Below are 12,936 nucleotides of genomic sequence, written 5' to 3' on the forward strand. Positions count from 1 at the left end.
CTAACTAATGTTCAAAAGAACATGTTGCCGAATGTTGGGAGCAGTTTTGTATCTAAAGCGGTGTGAAAATGTAAGCGAAAGCGAATAGTTGAATTTGAAGATATTCATTAAGCGGTTGAATGCTGCTCGCGGATTCTCGCATGTGTCACTGTGTGTGCAATCAATGTGTTGAGAAACACAGATTGTCAAGGTAAACAGATTGGGCGATGCAAAATAAACCGGCACTGGCAACGTATGTTTTTTTGTCCGCCATCTTGGAACTGAAACTCTTGTGCCGCACTCGATATTTTTTCAGTATCATGCGAGTTCCACGCACACTGACAAATGACGGTCGATTGAACCAAAACTGGCACCGACGAGTGCAGCACTCACTGTCACAACGGCTCTTCAAACGAACGTACCATTACTTGGTTTGATGTCGACTTTCTCGTAGATCACAGTTTATAACTATTTGGAACAAATTTCTGGAGAAACATTTCAAAAGAGCGGTACGATATTGCTCTTACGGCCTTTCATTCCAAGTACGTGAGATCGGGCTTAGATAGCTCTATTGACCGGGTAATAATAATCCGAAACAGACTATTCCTTACTGAAGCGTGTATTTGGTTTTTGACAGTGCATGAAAAGAGGCGCGGAGCAGGACACGACGGAAGCGGACATGAGGTCAGTTGGGAGGTTATGATCGGCAGCGATGGTGCTGCGTTCGGAATGTCGTGTCGGTTGCGGTTGCGACTCTACAAAATGTCGTACCGCCCCTTTCAAACGTTTCCCCAGATTTAGAGTCTTTCTTTCAGTCTATTTCAAGTAATTTCCATTTGTCTAATTTTTATTCATATATTTAAACAATTTCCACCAGTTTTTTTTTTGCTTTGACACATTCAATACTAGTTTTGTTCATTTTTTTGCGATTTTTCTTCCATTTTGTTAAAAACGTCTTACAAAAAGCTAGCAAGTAAAGAAGATTCTTGTTTTTTGCTTCGCCTAGATCCTTGCTCTTTCTCTGCTGCTGCCGCACATGTTAATCTCGTTTTTGTTCAAGTCGGTTGGATGGAATAAAAAACAAGAACTTTCTTGGCTTTGCGCGGGGGGAACAACTAACAGAATGTTTCCTTTTTTGACGGGGGATTTCTTTTGTTTGTTTATTATTTTTTCATGTTCGGTTTAATGTCGCTTCTATCTAGTTGTTTTTTGTTGTTGTTGTTTTGAGTGTGTTTTTGGCTTTTTTTTTAACTCTTGATAATTGAATTCCGCAACCTTTTCACGTTAAACAAACGCGCACTATTTTAGGGAAAAAACGGAAACTGTTAGAGAAAAGTGTGCCAACTCGTGTTACATCGATTTTTTGTTAAGGTTTTTATTCTTTTCTTTCATTCGTAATTTCTAGAATACAGAGTGTAACAACATTTAGTTTATTTTTACTCATTTTTGTGACATTTTTTTCGTTAGTTTTTTGTGCACAAACGATGGAAAGGAAAAATGAAGGACCTCTTGGCTTCGCTGGTGCTCATGCCGAGGAGATTTCATTAGGGGAAGAGGACAAGTTTCTTTTATTACTCTAACCAATGCTTGTTTACATTCTTGGGTGAGTGTATGTGTGTTTATGTGTAAGGTGTAGGTGTTTTGCTACTTTTTTTTGTTTATTCAGAACAACTAGCCGATTGCTTACAAAAACGATGACAAGGGGAGAAAACAATGAGCTTCATTGGTTTTGGCGTTTTTTATCTTTTCAATATTTTTTAAACCGAGATTTTGGTTGCATCAAGACACGAATTTACAACTTGTTTGGTTTATCAGTATTAAATAGTACTTTCATTTGTCGTTCCACTATTACTACTGATCTGGGTGTTTCACGCAAACTGCCCTGCTATTGCGCTTGTGTTCTGTCAAACCTGGCCGCCATCTTGTTTTGGTGGACAGAATGGCCGTCGTTTTTGTGTTCGTTCCGGATGGCGAGTATATCACACCAATATCTTTATTTTTTAAAGAGATGATTTTGGAGAGGGTGCAAAACTTTCAGTTCCTGTGAAAATATTTACTTTTCCGTTTTACATTCTGATTTTATCGTTTGCGGTAACTTGTTCTTGTTCTTTCTGTGAGGATTTTCTCTGTTTCTATTCATTCTAACCGAGTGGGATTTTTTTTCTTCAAATTTCTGAGTTTACTGAGGAGGAAAATCATTCTCGTGAGATGGGTTACGTTACAATCACAATCACTATAGTTTTCAGTTACTGCTCCTCGTAGTTCAGAGGTTAGGGTTTTCGCTATTTCTCTCTCTTTCTCTTTCTTGTCACACTACATTTGCACTGAAAGAACCAATTTGATCGGCGTGTGTGCGTTTGCGTTGTCGGTTGCAGCATTTTGCGATTTTTGTTTTCTTAATTTTGGTTTTGATTTTAACATCACGATACATTTTACACAAGCAGTTCAGTTTTGTTTGTCATAAAAAGCTACAAGAATAACACACATGGCGTCTCGGGTTTTCTTACACATGGATACTCATTTCTAGATTTTTTGTTTTTCTTTAAAGTTCGTTCAATTTTGTACAACATTTTTACGTTTTCTGAAATAATAAAACAAATTGTTTTTAACTTCTAAAAACAATGCATACATCAATTGAATAAAACGTATGTAGCAAGCAATTAATTTTCAATCATTATGAAAACAAAACCATAAAATTAAAAAAAAATAAAGATTGAAAAAAAAACATTCCAAATTCACATCTTCAAATAGGTTCAATTAGGTTCAACGTAGAGGAAATTTGAGAAAAAGTCCAAAATTAGTCGTTCGGCATAACCGTGTAGTTGAAAAGTGACCCAGTTAACTCAATCCGAATTCTGAAACGGAATCTAATTAGAATCGTATACAAATTCCGTTTCAGAATCCGGATTGATTTGACTGGGGACATGTTGTCACTGACAGCTTTTTGTTTTCGTTTTACACGCTGACGCGAAAAGAACAATTTTTAAATAAATTTTAAATAAATATAATCTGGAGAAATGTGAAATCACAAAACATGATCTTCAATTATAAAATGGATTCAATTTTCTTTTTCAATTGTGTTTTATTGGTTCTTTGAAAAAAATAATAAAATGGAAAATCTGAAGAAATTGAGAGTACCTACAATCGTATATAATCTAATTCAATCTCGATTTTTTTTCTTCAAAGTAAATTTTCAAGTTCAGTCCATTAACCTCTCAAGCTTTTGTATCCCAATTCTGCCGAACTGCTTTTCAAACTATTTTTGATCTGATTTTGGCCTTTGCATAAGCTTTTTTCTCCATTTCACCGCGCCCTTTGTGTGTGTGTGTCTGTGTGAGTGTGTGTGTACCTTCTATGCGTTTACAATATCACATTGATCAAATTAGGACTTGGAATCATGAGTTTTTTTTTTCTACTCGTTTATAACTTCAACCACGTTCGGTCGCAAAATTACGCAACACAAAACCGAACGTTTTTTCTACACACAGTTCACAGATTTTGCCATTTCATTTGTGTTTGTTTTTGTTTTTATTTGATGCTGATTTAAAAATTTTCAACTTGACGATTTATTTATACACCTATACACATTTAACACGATTTTGTTTGTTTTTTAGTATTTCTCTTATTTGTTTTGCAATAATTTTTTATTTCAATGCAGTGTTTATGCTTTGTTTTGGTTTCACGTAATTGATTCGTTTCTTATGACTCCCCGCGCACCTGCGCGAGCTAAAGTTTTGCACTTGTTTCCTTTTTCTTCATTAATAATCCAACGCACACTAGATTTTACCAGGCCTTTTAATTCTGGTTTTGCTTCAATTGGTAAATTCTACGGGATTCTCGCGCGGCTCGCTGCTCTTTCATTTGTTAAAAAATACTTGCTATCTAAAGAACGGAGAATTGTTTGCCTTCACACTTGTTTTTTTTTCACTTACTTCGTAATGTGTGTTTTCTTTTTGTTTGCGTTACATTCTAGTTTTGCGGTGTTTTAATCAAATTAAAATCATCGTTTTGTAGAAAATAAAAACTGTAAACCAACGTTAAAAAAATACATAAGAAGCGCATCACTTTCTCTCTCTGTCTCTCACTGTGTCACTCGTTTCTACAATCACTGTTTAGTGTGTGGTGTCTATAAATATGTTTTTTTTTGCGATAAGTAAATGAGTAATATTTGTTTTTAGTTACTACACAAGGAAGGACGTGTTCATGTTGGATGAAATCATTCTATATAGCGTTCTATAGGTTCGCGTTAACGGAAGCGTCATTTAGTTCATAGTCTCTCTCGTTGAGGAAATTTTTAAGGGGTGGAAAAAATAATATAATAAAAGGATTCGTTGTTTGGGACTCTAAAAAGATGGCACGTTTCGTTAGTCTCAGCGTCTGAGTTGGCGTTTTACACGCGTGGCTCTTACCTTTCCGTTTGACAGGCCTTGTTAGCGCACCTTTGGCATTGGTTACCTTGATCTGTCAAACAACCAAAGCAAACATAGCAAAGGTGAGCAAGGTTACACGATCATTAGAATTACCCAATTTTGGGTAAATATTAGCCATAACGACCTGTCAAATGCTGGGTTTTGAGTTGCAACTGTAAAACGTAAAGTTGTTTGATTTGGAAGTATTTATTGTTGGGTAGAGCATAAGAAGGTAAATGGAGTTTAAAGAGAAGGGTTACCTACTGAAAAGATGGCTAAAATTCGGACATTTACGCAACACTGGTCAAGCGTATTCCAATTCGTCGTCACGAGTCAAACTAAAGCCTACAAAACCATTATTACATACGTTTATCACCACAAACTTGTTGAATTTCCTTACGGTAATATTTAGTGACATTCTACATTCCGATGATTACTTGTTTGTGTGTGTGTGTTTGTTTTACTATTCGAGCATTGCCGTTGCTTAAAAATATACATAGGTAAATATACAATTTGTTTCATACTTTGCTCAAATACACTGATAAACCAGCTAAAATATCTCTGAATCTGTAGAATGTTGATGTTTTGTTTTTTTTTACTGTTTGGAATAAGTAGCGAATCCTTAACTTTAAAGCCCAGCACTAGTGGGGCAAAATTCAAAATACCAAACTAGAAGGGCAAAAATATATGATGCTGCTCAAGCTTGACATCTTAAGCAATAAATATACCACTTATGGACAAAAAATATCAGCACAATTGCATGCTCGTTTCATTTGGATCGAATTGCGTGTTTTTTTTAATTTTCATTTTTAGAAATTACAAGACATAAACAATTATAAGCATCTTTCGTTACCTAACATACCATATCGCATTTGTTTTTTCACCTTCTCGTAAAGCGTTACACTATAATTACACGACTATATATTTTCACTTGCTGTTTAGAGTTCATCCGCTGTGTGAACAGAGTGGGGGTTAAGGTTTCCTCTTCCGGAAGCTAACCGAAGATAAAATTTGCAACATTTGACTTGATTTCTAAATGCCTAGCTAAAATTGTACGCAACACTCTTTGTTAAAACTCAAAACCCTAAAAATGCTCTCAAGATTTGTCCGTACTGCAAAACGCATTTTCTTGCTCCCGACGACTCTCATCCACAAAACAAAAGTACTAAAATCTTCGCTCGCTACGCGGATAAACGTAAAAATATCAAATAAAAAACACGAATAAACTAAACAACTAATCAACAACTCACTCGCGATCGTCGTTCGTCACTCCGCCGCCGGCGCCGCATCAAACCATCACGAATGCTTCCTCGCCGCAAAACAGGAACGGAAACTGGTCGATCATGGTCTGCACGATGTCCTCCAGGTACGGCCGCATCGTCTCGAACCGCATCATGTCGGTGAACTCAATCGGGAGCAGCGTGGGCCACCAGCAGATCGCCAGGTTCTTGCTGTCCATGCTGTTCAGCTTGGAGTTCTCGGAGACCCTGGGCGGAAGCAAAGTTGAAACGCGTTGTGTAAGAATTTGTGATGGCTAAATAGTAATCAGTTGTCATCAACACTATTTTAGAGTGTAGCTGCACGAACCCTGTTTGAAAAATGTCGCACGTCGTACGAGTTGTCGCACGGTTTTGATTTTACCGTTTCGATATCGATTGGTCGAAAGGACAACAAACGCACGACAAACACTCGACATGCGCGACATTGTTTTTTCCATCGATTTTCCTTAATTTCGACGTCACGATTTTCGTCGACGCAAACAGTTTGACAGTTCTCTTTAGCTGATCTTGTTTGGACTTGATTTCAACCAAATTGAACCAGTTGTCGTTGCTGTTGGGCTACTGGAGGATTTTGACCGATTGACAGGTAAGTTGTGTACCTTTCCGGAAAGTTTCGGCTGGAGTGGTGAACGGCCAAATCATAGTCTTATGTTCTGGATTTCCAGATTTCGGTTGTCGTGGCTGTGAAGGACGAAGACGGTGGGCCATGTTCCGGTATCGGAAGGAATCGGTCTGCGATTGAGAAAGCGGATTGGCGTTTTGCTTTCCGCGGAAGTTGCATTCCCAAAGGAGAAGGAGTTTCCGAGTGTTGAATGTGTCGGAAACAGAACATTCAAGCTCGGGAGTAAATCACTGTTCCGCGTGAATAAAAAGGTGGAGGAGGACGGAATAATAAAGTCCCGCGACGTTTCTAAACAGCCAGAATTTGTTAATGGAACCGGTGAGTAGTGTTTTGGATGAGGTGTATTGGGAGTGCGTTTGTATGACGCAAAACAAAACATAAACATAAAACTAATAATTCGACGAAGAAAAATATTCAATTTAAAATTACACAATTTTGAATTTAAGATTTTTTCATTTAATAATTCTTAAAATTTCAAAATTCTTAACTTAACTTCTGAAATCCTAATTTCAAAAATTCTAAAAAGATTAAGTTTTTTTAAAGTTTGGAGGGTAAATGATGTATTTAAAATTTTAAAATCCAAACATAAAAAATATAACTCTTTCGTTCTGAAATAGAAAACTAAAAATTCTTAAAATTCCAAAATTCTTAACTTCTGAAATCCTAAATTAAAAAAAATCGAAGGTTCTAAAATTCCTAAAACTATCAATCTAAAATTCCATAAATTTTTATTTTTAATTCAAAAAAAAAATATAAAAATTTGAAGTTAAAAAATTCCAACATTCTTAAATTCTTAAATTTACACAATTCCTTGCTTCTTTTAAAATTCTTCAAATTGCATAATTTAAAAAACCCTTGAATCTTGAAATGAGAAAATTCCACGGAAAATTCAAGGTTATTTATAATCATGAGAATTTGAAAAAAAATAATGTTCCTAGTTTTAATAAAATTCTCAAGATAACATATATTTTGGCATTAAAAAATGCTTAAACTCTAAACTACTAACATAAACACAAACTACAAACATAATAAAATTCTTAAATTCCTACATTCATAGATTCTAAAATTGTGAAATTTTCGGCTTTACAGAACTCTTAAAATCTAGTATTTGAAAATCCTAAAAACAAGTGCTTACATTCTGATATTCTGGAAAATTGTATTTTAATTCTTCAAGTTTTAATATTCCTGAAAGTCTTAATACTTTCAAAATTCTTCGTTTTAATATTTTAATATTATAACATTTTTAAAATTTCTGATTCCTAATATCTTGAGGTTTGTAATTCTAAAAAATACAATAATAAACTAGATAATAAGTTTTTAAAATTATCTATTTTTATGTTTTACAATTTTGTGATTTCAACTATTTGGGGTTTTTTTTATAAATATTATTTATGAACTTTGATATTAACTTTGAAAAATATTTGCAACGGCATTTTGAAAATATTTATTTTTGTCATTGGATACATCAGAACCTCACTGCTAACCACAATAAAATCAAACATAACATGTTTAATTTTTTTAAACCCAACAATTCTAATGAAAGTCAGCTTTTAAAATTTCAAAACATGAATCTTTCTTTCTCAAAATTTTGAAATGCAAAATATTTATAAAACACGTCATGTCTTAATATTTTTAAATTCTTGAATTCTGCAATTTTTTTTAAATTATTTTATTCGTTCCAGCTCTGTACAAACAGTTTCCAGAGTGCTTTTTGCTGGACGTGGACCAGCAAGAGGAAAAGGACAATGAAAATGCGTTGGTGGTATTGGACTTCTAGCGGAATCTCAAAAGTGCAATTATCAAAACTCAGTCTTCTTCCTGGAGATACTTTCGGCCGAGAACATCCACCGGGTGAATCGAGGTGGACAAACTTCCCACGGGGCAGCACTCGAACATTGGAAGGGTAGACAAGCAGAACCTTTCCAAAAGTGGTTGGCCATCGTCGGACCAAAAGGAGTCGGTTTGTATTTCCTTCTTGTGCAACGGCCAATCCCGTCACTAAGCGAAATTAAGAAAAGTATGGCTGCAGTGATAGTGAATATTTCAAAAACAAAGTGTCAGGCCAGTGCAAACTAATACAAATGAATAAAAATAATCAAAAACATAAACAAAGTGAATTTTATTTTGAAAATAACCTCAAAATACTTAAATGACAGCACACGACAAAGGCACGACATCCTAAATAACAAAACCGTGTGACGTCGGTCGAATGTCGTACGACAATGTCGAACAATTTCGATTATCGATCGTACGACAAATACGACATTTTGGTGCAAAAACGTCTGACATTCGTGCGAAAGTCGCGCGACATTGTCGTGCGACGTCGTACGATTGCACGGACGACAAACGACGGACGTCCGACGGACTTTTCAGTCAGGGAAGTGATAAACACAACTGACAGCCTCAACAAAAGGTGGAATCGTGGAATGTCAAAACTGACAGCATGGTTGCATAGCAACGTCCCAGTTAACTCAATCGGAATTTTGAAACTGAATGCCGATTCCGTGACGTACCGGTTGTTGCGTTTGAAACGGAATACGTAAACGACTCGTATTGAATTCCGTTTCAGAATTCCGATTGAATTGACTGGGGTGTTGACAGAAGGGTTTCCAGTGCAGACCCAGTAAACTCAATTCGAATTCTGAAACGGAATCTAATTAGAATATTATACAAATTCCGTTTCAAACGGAAACTTTCTCTTATGCCGTCTTATGGAAAACACTTCCCAGTCAAATCAATCTGAATTCTGAAACGGAATCTAATTAGAATCGTATACAAATTCCGTTTCAAACGCAACAACTGGTTCGAACACGAATTAGATTCCGTTTCAGAATTCGGATTGAGTTAACTGGGGTGTTGTTGTTTTTGGTTTTGACAGGTACTCGAGTTGTCGCTTGGATAATCAATCAGAAGAATCAAAACAGGTACAGGTCAGCTTCGAAAAGACACCGAATTTGTAAGAAAATCTAGAATTTTGAACTATTAGTCTAATGTAAACGAGAGGCGTCTGTAGTGAATGAGTGTGGTAGAGAAGAGTGAGAGAGAGAGAGAGTTAGCGAAATAAGAGAGATCAGGTCAGCCGAGAGAGAAGTTGAAGATGTATGTGTGAGCAAACAAGAAATAAATCAGTCGTGTGTTTTGCTTTGGCCAGAAAAGACGCGTTTGTGTTTCTTATCCGAAACGGAAGATTTTCCGAAAATTTGGAGTGAATACCGCTCAAGTCACGACAATGGCGCAATCAGCGCTCCCTCCGCGATACTTTATCAAGATATTAATAAGTTTTGTTGTTCTTAGTGATTTTAGTTATTAGTTTGGCTGTTGTGAAGTGTTTGCAAACCATGATGGCGTCGGCGTCCTCTGTTGAAGGCAGAGCACAGAAAGCTGCAGCGGTGAAATTTTTGTTGTTTGATTGATGGTAACTTTGTCGTGTTTTCCGGCATAGAGTTATCTAAGCCTGATCTCACGCACACTAGCTTACCATTTGTTTTTGCTGGCGACCACAAATTTTAACCTAAAAATCCATCGTGTACGTACACGCAATACATACGCACGTAGATAGCTCTATTCGATCGTAAATATTTTGGTGTAGAAAGAAACGTCATGGCTGCAGTCGGCCGCGGTGTCCCGTTTGATTGGTTTCACACACACAAGGAAACGCCGTGGCTGCAGCGTTTTCGTTCGATTTTTCCCGCTAAGGTAAGGTAGTACAACTTTTGGTCGATGTGGGGCCGACTCGAGTGTTGGTCCCCGTATAGAGAATGCTCTTCTGTCGGACCGATGTCAGCCCGATGTTAGGCAAACATTTTATTTTTTTGTAGAACCAGTGCTGTAATGGAAGGATCTTGTATAAAAATACAGTTGTTGAGTTTTATTGTTGTTTCTTAACAGAACTAATGTATTTCGTTGTGGTGTCGTTATGTTTTGTTTTGAGTATATATAAGAGAATAATTTTAAATAAAAAAATGAGTCATTGTTGTTTAATCAAATGGTGTTGAACAGCTAATGGTGAGAGTTCTGGCATTGGATTGATTTGAAGTTGAAGTTATTTAAATACAACAACATATTTTTTTACGTTAGCAATGTTAGAAAAAGTGTCTTATTCTTTATGATTTAAGTTGGTTATAAAGTATGAAGTATGAAATGTGAACAATCTTTGAACTAGTTGAGTCGACACAGTGACGACAAAAATTAAGTATACCAAATCATGTAAGGATAATTCTAAAAAGGACAATACTTTACTGTTTTGTAGCGGTGGAAACGATTAAAAAAACGACTTAGAGCGTTTATTATGCATATGTGTGCTTGAGTCCCCCGAGAGGGTAGAGCTTGCATTATGGATACTTTGAGCTTGAGTCCCCTGTGAGGGTAGAGCGTTTATTATGCATATGTGTGCTTGAGTCCCCTGAGAGGGTAGAGCTTGCATTATGGATACTTTGAGCTTGAGTCCCCTGTGAGGGTAGAGCGTTTATTATGCATATGTGTGCTTGAGTCCCCCGAGAGGGTAGAGCTTGGATTATGGATACTTGTAGCTTGAGTCCCCTGTGAGGGTAGAGCGTTTATTATGCATATGTGTGCTTGAGTCCCCCGAGAGGGTAGAGCTTGCATTATGGATACTTTGAGCTTGAGTCCCCTGTGAGGGTAGAGCGTTTATTATGCATATGTGTGCTTGAGTCCCCTGAGAGGGTAGAGCTTGCATTATGGATACTTTGAGCTTGAGTCCCCTGTGAGGGTAGAGCGTTTATTATGCATATGTGTGCTTGAGTCCCCCGAGAGGGTAGAGCTTGGATTATGGATACTTGTAGCTTGAGTCCCCTGTGAGGGTAGAGCGTTTATTATGCATATGTGTGCTTGAGTCCCCCGAGAGGGTAGAGCTTGCATTATGGATACTTTGAGCTTGAGTCCCCTGTGAGGGTAGAGCGTTTATTATGCATATGTGTGCTTGAGTCCCCCGAGAGGGTAGAGCTTGGATTATGGATACTTGTAGCTTGAGTCCCCTGTGAGGGTAGAGCGTTTATTATGCATATGTGTGCTTGAGTCCCCGAGAGGGTAGAGCTTGCATTATGGATACTTTGAGCTTGAGTCCCCTGTGAGGGTAGAGCGTTTATTATGCATATGTGTGCTTGAGTCCCCGAGAGGGTAGAGCTTGCATTATGGATACTTTGAGCTTGAGTCCCCTGTGAGGGTAGAGCGTTTATTATGCATATGTGTGCTTGAGTCCCCTGAGAGGGTAGAGCTTGCATTATGGATACTTTGAGCTTGAGTCCCCTGTGAGGGTAGAGCGTTTATTATGCATATGTGTGCTTGAGTCCCCCGAGAGGGTAGAGCTTGGATTATGGATACTTGTAGCTTGAGTCCCCTGTGAGGGTAGAGCGTTTATTATGCATATGTGTGATTGAGTCCCCCGAGAGGGTAGAGCTTGGATTATGGATACTTTGAGCTTGAGTCCCCTGTGAGGGTAGAGCGTTTATTATGCATATGTGTGCTTGAGTCCCCCGAGAGGGTAGAGCTTGCATTATGGATACTTTGAGCTTGAGTCCCCTGTGAGGGTAGAGCGTTTATTATGCATATGTGTGCTTGAGTCCCCCGAGAGGGTAGAGCTTGGATTATGGATACTTGTAGCTTGAGTCCCCTGTGAGGGTAGAGCGTTTATTATGCATATGTGTGATTGAGTCCCCCGAGAGGGTAGAGCTTGGATTATGGATACTTTGAGCTTGAGTCCCCTGTGAGGGTAGAGCGTTTATTATGCATATGTGTGCTTGAGGCCCCCGAGAGGGTAGAGCTTGCATTATGGATACTTTGAGCTTGAGTCCCCTGTGAGGGTAGAGCGTTTATTATGCATATGTGTGCTTGAGTCCCCCGAGAGGGTAGAGCTTGCATTATGGATACTTTGAGCTTGAGTCCCCTGTGAGGGTAGAGCGTTTATTATGCATATGTGTGCTTGAGTCCCCTGAGAGGGTAGAGCTTGCATTATGGATACTTTGAGCTTGAGTCCCCTGTGAGGGTAGAGCGTTTATTATGCATATGTGTGCTTGAGTCCCCTGAGAGGGTAGAGCTTGCATTATGGATACTTTGAGCTTGAGTCCCCTGTGAGGGTAGAGCGTTTATTATGCATATGTGTGCTTGAGTCCCCCGAGAGGGTAGAGCTTGGATTATGGATACTTGTAGCTTGAGTCCCCTGTGAGGGTAGAGCGTTTATTATGCATATGTGTGCTTGAGTCCCCCGAGAGGGTAGAGCTTGCATTATGGATACTTTGAGCTTGAGTCCCCTGTGAGGGTAGAGCGTTTATTATGCATATGTGTGCTTGAGTCCCCCGAGAGGGTAGAGCTTGGATTATGGATACTTGTAGCTTGAGTCCCCTGTGAGGGTAGAGCGTTTATTATGCATATGTGTGATTGAGTCCCACGAGAGGGTAGAGCTTGGATTATGGATACTTTGAGCTTGAGTCCCCTGTGAGGGTAGAGCGTTTATTATGCATATGTGTGCTTGAGGCCCCCGAGAGGGTAGAGCTTGCATTATGGATACTTTGAGCTTGAGTCCCCTGTGAGGGTAGAGCGTTTATTATGCATATGTGTGCTTGAGTCCCCCGAGAGGGTAGAGCTTGCATTATGGATACTTTGAGCTTGAGTCCCCTGTGAGGGTAGAGCG

General features: G+C 38.2%; 1 protein-coding gene and 1 long non-coding RNA gene across 2 annotated transcripts in view; one reads left to right on the forward strand and one right to left on the reverse strand.

Annotated features, from left to right (window-relative positions):
* Positions 1–856: 856 nt before the first annotated feature.
* LOC6042494 (rho GTPase-activating protein 190) overlaps positions 857–12,936 on the reverse strand; it is a 77,856-nt gene continuing 65,776 nt past the window's right edge. Inside the window, 1 exon segment of the mRNA XM_038249231.1 lies at positions 857–5,875. Within this exon segment, the coding sequence (XP_038105159.1) occupies positions 5,677–5,875 (199 nt within the window). The 3' untranslated portion in view covers positions 857–5,676.
* LOC119765426 lies at positions 6,167–8,343 on the forward strand. Its single transcript, XR_005276715.1, has 3 exons — positions 6,167–6,254; positions 6,334–6,608; positions 7,973–8,343. It is a non-coding gene; the product is annotated as an uncharacterized LOC119765426 (long non-coding RNA).

The sequence above is a fragment of the Culex quinquefasciatus genome, chromosome 1, assembly GCF_015732765.1.
Source record: "Culex quinquefasciatus strain JHB chromosome 1, VPISU_Cqui_1.0_pri_paternal, whole genome shotgun sequence".
NCBI lineage: Eukaryota > Metazoa > Arthropoda > Insecta > Diptera > Culicidae > Culex > Culex quinquefasciatus.